Source organism: Euprymna scolopes, chromosome 10 (assembly GCF_053919585.1).
Source record: "Euprymna scolopes isolate OS-2025 chromosome 10, ASM5391958v1, whole genome shotgun sequence".
Classification (NCBI taxonomy): Eukaryota; Metazoa; Mollusca; class Cephalopoda; order Sepiida; family Sepiolidae; genus Euprymna; species Euprymna scolopes.
This window is the reverse complement of record NC_136491.1, coordinates 42384837-42394836: the sequence shown is the minus strand read 5'-3', so window position 1 is coordinate 42394836 and position 10000 is coordinate 42384837. Positions and strand designations below refer to the sequence as shown.

Sequence of the window (10000 nt, the reverse complement as noted above, 5' to 3'; positions counted from 1 at the left end):
TCACACTTCATGCAAATACCTGACAGACTCTTCCCTCGGTTGACAATGGTAACGCTCTGCTGGTTAGTAATGGCAGAAATTCTCTAAATAAATTACAATATCATATTTAAGTGTATTTTACGACCGGACAAAGCCGGACGCTTCTCCCCTGCTAGTGTTTGTATAAGCAAATAATAAACATACTATAATAACGCTCTGCTTTTTTTTTTTAATAAACACGGAAATTTCAACGGATGTACATCTCGAAAACTCCAGCGATACAATCACTATAAATATACATTAGTATTGAGACAATTAATTGGAATCGGAATCGGGAATTGAAAAAGTCGAAATTATTTTGCAGTATTGGAATCGGTATCGGAATCGGACAAATTTTTATTTAAATTTTTATCTATTCGCTCCTAACTCTTGCGATCACAGAAGAGGGATGGAGATGGGGAGGAAAAAGAGATGACCAAGAACGGCCGCCCATGCCACGGCCACGGAGACGGCTAAAGGAAAAACCTAGAGGAATTCCAACGATTAATCCTGGTATATTAAAGAAGAGTGTCCCCAGGACAAACAGCTATCAAATTCCAGCATTGGAAAGACAAAGACAAGAAAGAAACCAATGGCAATCACTTTTATTCCGTCCAAGGAAATAACTTGTTTTTTAAGTTGACCCTAACATATAATAAGCGAGATAATTTGAAACTCACTAAAATAAGCAAAGTTTATTTTATTTATTTATTTAACAAATAGTTGACCTTTCGTATTGTTGTTAAAATATATTTCCTTTGCAATATAATTTAAAATGAGAAACGTTTAATTAAATCAGTACATTTGACAAATGCGCACCATATACACATCACACAGTTTGAGATGTAAATATAGTCAAATTTCTACTTGCCTGACACTTTTAATTTAAGCTTTTATTATAACGTGTCACGGTGGAATCCCCTTTACCTGTAAAACTAAGGGAGATCACTCTTATTCTGTTCAGGGGAAATAACTCTTTTCTTGGGTTGACTCTAACAGAGATATTGTAATTCAAATTGAGGGGCTTATTTGCCAAAATGAAATCACCATGTATTTGTCGGTACCCGTAAAGCAGATCCTATAATATTAGATAGGAAGCAAAGGTTTGGACGCTTTACTCTAACAGCGGTTTGACGAGAGAACTTAAATAGATAGAAATATTTCAGGATTGAGTTTGCAGAAAGAACGTCAGATGAGAAATAGAATGTTCCTTGCTTTGTTTTGGGTCCATTGTTTAGATGGCTTTAAAGGCGAGTTGACCACTAGGCCAAGATCGTTTGCCTTGCTTAGCTTGCTAATCTTGCAACCTTAAAAATAAAAAGAGATTATCTAATCCTAATCCTAACTTGCCATATTAGTATGACACTATCGTTTCCTAGGGAGAGTTACGCGATTGATGAACGTCCTGGGAACGCCACCAGCTCCTCGGGTGTTAAACGATATCAAACGATAGGCACATGGAAACATCAACGCGATAGATCGATATGTCGTCGGCTATAAGCGGTTGGCCTGGGTTGCTTCTTGAGTCTTCATTGCGTCGTCACAGGCAACGTGTCCATCATCAACAGGGACCGCATACTGAAATTTAACTCTTGTACAAAAATAGCAAACAAATGCATTTTTATAAAAAAATGTAATTTATTTATTATTTAACGTTTAACAATGAGGGAGCATATTCAGTCGACCTATTGTGTGCGCAACAAATCACTATGTCTGGCGCGTGCAAAATTCAAGCTTCAACTGTTTTAAAACAATAGAATTAGATTTAATTCTCCCTTTCTTGAAAGAGAGAAAAATAGAAAGAGAGAGAGAGAGAAAGGGGGACATTCATACATAACGTTTAAACATTGTTTTGTTTTTGTATCCCATCATGAATTCTTTCGGGTTTGACCTTTCAAATTCTAGGGTCTCGAATCATTTTCGCTTAGTTGAATATTAATAAACGACTGTCATTCAAACCCACCACAACATGCTCTAACCTTCCCAAACCCACAAAGCACCTGCTAAACACATCTGCACCTCACAAGTATAGACAAGTTAGGCACAAGATTCATTATTGTAGAAGCTCCTAGCTCTCCCAAAAGGAGGCGCTCTCCATTGTGCCGCATTAGTGTACTTTTTAACTGGCCATCGTAATTAATTCTTGAATCCTGTTATTCTTTCAGTTCAAAGAAGAAACGGTTTCCCCAAAGAAAGAGACGCCACCGGCAATAGAAGCCGTCGGATCAAACGAGGAATTATCTTCCACAAGTCGTGAAGCATCAAGCGTCACTTCTCAACCGTTCAACGTTAGTCCGGATTCTGCCTCGAATACATCCACGTCAGCATCCGCATCCGCATCCGCATCCGCATCCACATCTACCCCAAATACCAATAGTCAGGACGCTTCCAGTTGTTCGACATGTCAAATATCCAGTTGCACCACTTCAAACAACCTAACAACAAGCTCTAGCGGCAGTGAGACAACACCGAGCGATGACGCGACTGTTTCTCCCACATTTGAAGAATATGCAAAGGCGCATGGAGGTATGCAGTTTTGCCGAGGACTCGCTGTACACGGCATCATACCTGTCAGAGATCATCAGATCACATCCCGTGGAGTTACAGCAAATATAATACCGGCACAAGGAAGGCCGAGACGTGGCAGTATCACTATTATTAGTAGATCAACTAGTCCAATAAACTGTGAGACACAAAAGGAGAACGTTTCACCCAAAGTCGAAATTATCCTCAATCCCAAACTGCAAACGACTTCCGAGGGAAATCAGAATATAACAAGGAGTGCCTTTCCAGAGTATTTTCGGAAAACTCAGGAGATATCGTGTCGTCTTCTTAGTACAGATGAGGCGACTGCAACTCGGAATGCCCACCTGATTCCGTGCAAGCCCGTCAGTCCCGGCTTGGTAACCACGAGATATCCGAAAAATACAAAAGAACCTGTGATTGAGCCAGAGGAGAATGATTCAAATGAGCGCTTGTCGTCGGCTCAAAATTCCCAACTGGGTGAACCGGTTGATCAAAAAGAAAGAGAAAATAAAAGGCGTGATCGCAAAGAGGTTTCAAAATCAGAAGATACGGCCTCGCAATCAGATTTGAGAAACGTTGCAAACGACCAAGAAGGGCCACCCATGCCACCGCCACGGAGACGGCTAAAGGAAAAACCTGAAGGAATTCCAATGATTAATCCTGGTATATTAAAGAAGAATGTGCCCACGACACACAGCTCTCAAAGTACAGATACCCAACAATGGAAAGACAAAGAAAAGAAAGAAACAGATAGTCCATTAAGCAAAATACCATATTCTCGAAGGAACCCCAACAACCAAGACAAACATTTTGGAAATAACGAAAGGCCTTCCAGCCCATTTACACCAAGTCGGATCTCCAAACCGGCTTCTCCGTTACCAAAATCGGATCTTTCTCCAAGACTAATGCGTTCCAGTAAAAGCATGCCGTCTAGTCCAGACCTTAATGCAAGTCATGGCTTACGGATTGCTAGCAGTATACCGTCAAGCCCAGAGTTAACGCCGAAAAGAACCCATCATGTCACGAGCCACATTCCATCTAGTCCAGAACTTTCGAGCAGAGTTTCCCGAGCGTTCGGAAATAGACAACTCAGTTCTGCACCAGTATCTCCGAAACGCTCTCGGATCACAGGAGATGAACTGGCGAATTCGGATATGAACGAATTCAATAGAAAAACTTCGAAAGATGCTGGCATCGAAAAGGCATATGTGGCGTTGAACACGTGCAGTAGTAGCCGGATTCCGTTTTCCGAGGCAACACCTGTTAAAAACTCAGTGGTGACCAACAGACAAGTCAATGCAAGTATGAATAAACAAGCCGGTACAAATGCAAATAAACAAATCGATTTGGATATAACGAAACAACTTAATACAAACACAAACAAACAAATTAATATAGATGCAGCCATAACCAAAAATAGCCGAATGATGACTCCGAAAAGGGTTAACGTCAACACTGGACTGCAGCTGGTGAGCCGTCATTCTTCAACCAAAGCATTAAACAATGACCTTTCAAAAAACAGCCGGATACCGGTGGTCAACAAATCAACACGCCCGGATGTCATCCCTAAAAAAACTGGCCGACTTGCAGGGAACAGATTCACCAATCAAAATGTTACTACTGAGAAATGCCTTAAAACGTCTAATATTAAACCTGTTCATTCTGCTTCTGCGCATGGCAAATATTCACAGCTTCATTCTGAAAATACGCTCATTCCTTCTTCTTCTTCTTCTTCTTCTTCTTTGAGGGAGTTGTCGGAGTGGCATGGATTATCAAATACCAGGCGCTGCAATGAAGAGAACGTATTGCAAACGCATCACGTGATAAACACGTCATCGTTAAGCAACTCGACGGGTTCAGTTTTTATAAATGATTCAATGTCTAACGAATTAGGTTGCTCTACTTATATTCCCGATCCTGGTTTAAAATCGCAGAGAAAGAAATCTGAATCGTACGAGATTGCCGATGAAATCGAGAGGTCAAATTTGGAAATGTCGCGAGACGAAATCGATGAAATACGCAAGAGGCTTCTTGAAAAAACTATGAGCTGCGATGTAGAGATTGGTTCTCCGCCGAGCAGTCCAAAAACATCAAGACAGCAAACGACCAGCAGTTCGATTTGGACAGAGGCTCCAGATTGTAGTGTTGAAGAAAGTTCACTTCCAGTCTGGGAAGTAAAACGACAGGATGCCGCTGCACAGACTGTCAGTGATGACATCAAACCCAGAGAGAGAAGAGTCGTGTCCACGGGATCGGTGTTGTTACCATCACTTAAACAAGACATGGCAGCTCAGACACTTGAAAATGAACTACAAACGGGCATCTTGGCCGGGGTTTGTGGAACGACCCCAGTCCCTGTTATAACAAGACATATTCCTCATCAAATAAAAATGGGTGGAGCTGCTTTAAGAACACGGGCTAATACTGACCCCTCTGATGGAACAAAGTACACAAGATCAGTGGACCAGCGATGGGAAACTTCCAACTAGTAAGTATTTAATTTCCAGGAAATGTATATTCACTGCTTTAATTCTGTTATATGTGTGCGTCTGTTTATATATATTTATACGTGTATATATATATATATATATATATATATATATATATATATATATATATATATATATATATATATATATATATATATAACTACTTCATTTACTCACATAAATTTAATATACGAAAGTATAGATTTATGCGTAAACTTTAAGTATTTACTTCAAAAGTGCTCAATACGTAGGTAGAGCTAGTTAGTAATTTATAAAATATATATGGCGATTAAGCTACACTGAATATTCTGCGTTTCATCCACTATAGGATTCGTCAGGCTTATGCACGAATTTATATATATATATATATATATATATATATATATATATATATATATATATATATATATATATGTGCATGTATGTGTGTACACATAGGTATATTTATATATTAAAAAAAAAGGGAAGGAAAAGATCTACCTTAAACCACTAACCTAGTTCTAAAACAGATCCTTTGTTCGATAAAATGCATGCCCATTGGCTGATAGGAGGGGGCGCGGTGAATAATAGAAAGCTGATTGGCTAACTAGAAATCCTCAACATATATAAAAACAAGAAGCAACCACAAAATTCGCGCATAAGCCTGACGAATCCTATAGTGGATGAAACGCAGAATATTCAGTGTAGCTTAATCGCCATATATATTTTATAAATTACTAATATATATATATATATATATGTGTGTGTGTGTGTGTGTGTGTGTGTGTGTGTGTGTGTGTGTGTGTGTGTGTGTGTGTGTGTGTGTGTGTGAAAATGCATAAAAAAGAATACGAAAAGTATAAAAGCTTATAACTTTTCTTTATTCGTTTTCTATTGATGACGTGCAGGAATACAAAATAATATTATGGAAAAAAATTAAAAATCTATTTTTAGAAGTACATATTTTCGACCGATCCTTCAGTCTTCATCAGTGTAGTGAAAGTGATGAGCATACACAGGGAAAAGGGGAAGGAAAAGGAAGGAGGGGAAGGTATGGCCAATGAGAAGGTGCCACGTCAGTTTTAAATACATATACATATAAGTACGCAGATACACACATGCACACAGTACATATCTATAAATATAAAAGCGAAAATGTGTGTATGTATGGGTTGTGTGTTTGTGTGTTTGTATGTCTCGCAAAAATTTCCACACGGATCACGGATTTTCGCCAGATCGGTATCATTTTAAGCTTCCAATCTTCGCCCGACAAATATCGAAAAATTGGCCAAAACGTTAATTTTTGCACCCTGAAATCATCACTTTTCTACAGGGGGGGGGGTCAGCAAAAACCCTCCTCTCATGACGAGTTCGGTTCTACACATGCGCAAATGACGTCGTAACCTGATTTAGTTTAAAGTTTTAAAAAGGTGATACTATTTCGGTGATGTCGTCTTAGCTCAGTTGCTTAGCGCGCGGCCTCATTTTCTAAACGTTTTTGGTTCGATTCATGGTGTGAGATGTCTTCTTTTTTTTTTTTCGATTTAAAAAATTTTAATATTTAAGCAGGGTTATTTAAGCCATTTTTCACGTGTTTTCAGATTTTTCAACGTTCGTTTTTCTGGTTTTTTTTGTTTTACTTCGCTTATTCTTAGGTTTTCATTAACACTCTCCCCACCCCCGCCCGACCACACACACCCAAAAACACCCGGGCAACGCTGAGTACCTCTCGTGGTTATTAAAGCCATTTTTTACGGGTTTTTTTTTTGGGGGGGGGGGTATTTTTCAGATTTTTTAAAGAAGTTTTAACGTTCGTTTTTCTGTTTTCTTTTTCGCGTTTTCTTTTTTTGTTTTCCCAATTTTTATATTTAACATCGTTCGTTTGGCTTACGTTAGTTTTTTTGTGTTTTTTTTTTAAATATTTACTTCGCTTATTCTTATGTTTTGATTAACACCCCGCCCGAGCACACACACCTCTAAACACCCGGGCAACGCCGGGTACTCCCCGCTAGTACATATATAAAAGAAAAAGTAAACAGTAAATAAACATGAAGAAACGCGCCTTTAACTGCCCAATATTTTGAATTCCCTTCTTTTATATATATATATATATATATATATATATATATATATATATATATATATATATATTAAAATGTATGAATTGCATTTCTATGTTTGTTGTTGAAACGAATGCTAATGCGTTTCAAATTTAAACATGAAAAAAGTACAACATTCTTCTTTCACAAAAGATTTCTTTAAATTCACGTGAATTCTTTTAAAAAGATTTTTTTGCAATGGAATAAAAGCAGCTAAAAAACAAATTTTCCAGTTTTTCTTTGTTCATTTCGTTGCATTCTGTGATCAAGAGCGGAGGTCCGCTTGAAATATCAAAAAATAAAATATTAAATATAAAAAACAACATCATTTTTAAATTACTATTCTAGAAGCATACGTTATATATCTTAACATTATATATATATATATATATATATATATATATATATATATATATATATATATATATATATATATATATATATATAGAAGGGGTCATGTTAATTTCCTTAATCTATGGATTTTCAATAATGGCTCATATCATCAGAGGAAATGAGATGCAGTTAGCAAAATTTTCAGCTGTGAATGGACGCTTATTTTGCTTTTCAGCACAATTATTGAAAATAGTTTTTTGAGTGGTTGTAGATAATTATATGGAGAAAATTATATGAAAAGAGAAGTTGATACAACCTGGGTAATCCATTATCGGAAGTACAATGTCCTTTGGGGTTATAAATATAGGTAGGCAGAAAATAGGTCCAGGGTAGAAGGTAATATTCCCATATAGCAAAAGCGTATTCCTCCTTATTGATTTTTCGAAAGGTATACGGGGCAGCCGTATTCGTTGGTGTATTGAGTGTGTGTTGGTTGATGTAGTCCAAAAGCTTTCTCGGTGTTGACAAAGTTTATCCGATGTTGGGTAGATATACCATTCCATTGTAATTATCCCCGTGAGTAATAGAATTTGAGCATTGAATTATGTATGCAATGTACCTCGAAATCAATAGTATAGGTAGCAAAATAGCAAAATAATCTGGGAGATGATATTCAGAGCGGTGCGTTGGACGATTAGCTTCTGGTGCGAGTCCCGGTAGAAAGATAGTTCGCTTTCTTGTTGATAGCGGGTGAGGGAAGCCTTTTAGATGAGGGAAAGACGAGAGTAGGGTGAAGTAGAGAGGGTAAAGAGAGAGGGGGAGGGTTAAAATTAGGCGAGCATACAGGTTCTTAATGGAATTTTTTCAGGAGGGGGATTTGTATTTTAGTATTTTTTAAAAGGGTTGACCTCTTGATTTTAAGTTCAAGTGGGAAATGGATATTCTTGTGATTTTCAATGGGAGTGTGCGTGATATAGGGTGGGTGTGCTGTTTTTGCTGTGCGGATGGGTGAGCGGGTGAGGTGGAGAAAGAGACGAGTCATGGTCTGAAATTTTGGAATGCTTGGAGGGTTACTTATTTAAGTGAGTTTATGGTTGGGTTCTTTTAATTTTGAGTATATATTTAAAGGTAACTTGATTAATGAAGATACAGTTAGTTCATTACGCTTGTTGTCGTAGTGTGATCTGGTTTAATTAAGTTTATTCAAAATGTATATATTTCTGTTTGGAGGAGATCTATGGATGAGTTTGTTTTGCTGTTCGTTGGGTTGGAATCGATGTTTGAGAGAGTGCTTTATATACTGTGGTTAATTAGCTACTTTTATAATTGGGAGATTTCATTTAAATGCGGGGCTGGTTGTGGGGTTACCCAAACGTGATTGAATTTAACTATTTATATAATGATTACCTGTATATCCATCTGTCAAACCTAAACATAAGTGCAGATATAAGCACATATATACCCACAGACACACATACACACGCACATATACATATATACATACACATATACATATACATAGTATACACATACGCCCAAACACTGATCCATACCATGCATACATAAATACAGACTTATATACACACGCATCCTTATACTAATGCACATGTGTACTCAATTACATATACCCACATTATAACATATACACGCAAGCACTCATATCAGAAAAGGGAACTACTTATACAGCCGGGCGTGCATGCATACGCGTGCACTGGAGTGAAATCCATGGATTAAGGAAATTAACATAACCCCTTCTATATATTCCTTTTGTCGAACAATAAATTCTTAATTCGAATATATGTGCCTATATGTTGTTTTTTCAGAATTTAAAATTTAACCACCAAACTTATATATTGCTCTATTCTTAAATATTGAGCTTTTCCTTTTTGGCTAGGATCACCTTGAAAGTATTACTTAAAGTAATATCTATCAGGATTTTTCATCTGAATTCTATCAGTGTCTTATTTTACTTATGTATATATATATATATATATATATATATATATATATATATATATATATATATATATATATATATATATATATATATAAGCGAGATAAGACACTGATAGAATTCAGATGAAAAATCCTGATAGATATTACTTTAAGTAATACTTTCAAGGTGATCCTAGCCAAAAAGGAAAAGCTCAATATTTAAGAATACAGCAATATTTTTTACTATAATAATTAAATTGCTAAATTGACCGACTTATATTTCTTTTGCCTCCTGTTCCCCTTATCTCACCCTTTTTTTAACCAAGTAAGATCTGTGACTTACTTGTAGTTTCATTAAATACTTTTATATGCAAAATCCGATCCTGCATTTTGCTAATTTCTGCCCTCTGATGAGAAGGAGAGTATTTCTTCGAAACTCCGCGGATTAAGGACTATCCACTTATCTTGTGCTTCCTTTTTTAAAATTAAATATGTTTTTAACTCTTTCAAGATGTCTTTTAACATGTTTTATTAATCATTTGTTCATATATATATATATATATATATATATATATATATATATATATATATATATATATATATATATGAAGAATAAAACAT

The 10000-nt window shown here is 36.6% G+C and overlaps 1 protein-coding gene across 1 annotated transcript in view; it reads left to right on the top strand.

Annotated features, from left to right (window-relative positions):
- The window catches only part of LOC145286435 (uncharacterized), a 118719-nt gene that overhangs the window by 78391 nt on the left and 30328 nt on the right, over window positions 1-10000 (top strand). Inside the window, exon 5 of the mRNA XM_080135349.1 lies at window positions 2184-5032. Coding sequence (XP_079991475.1) covers window positions 2184-5032 — 2849 coding nt within the window. The remainder of the gene's footprint in view (window positions 1-2183; window positions 5033-10000) is intronic.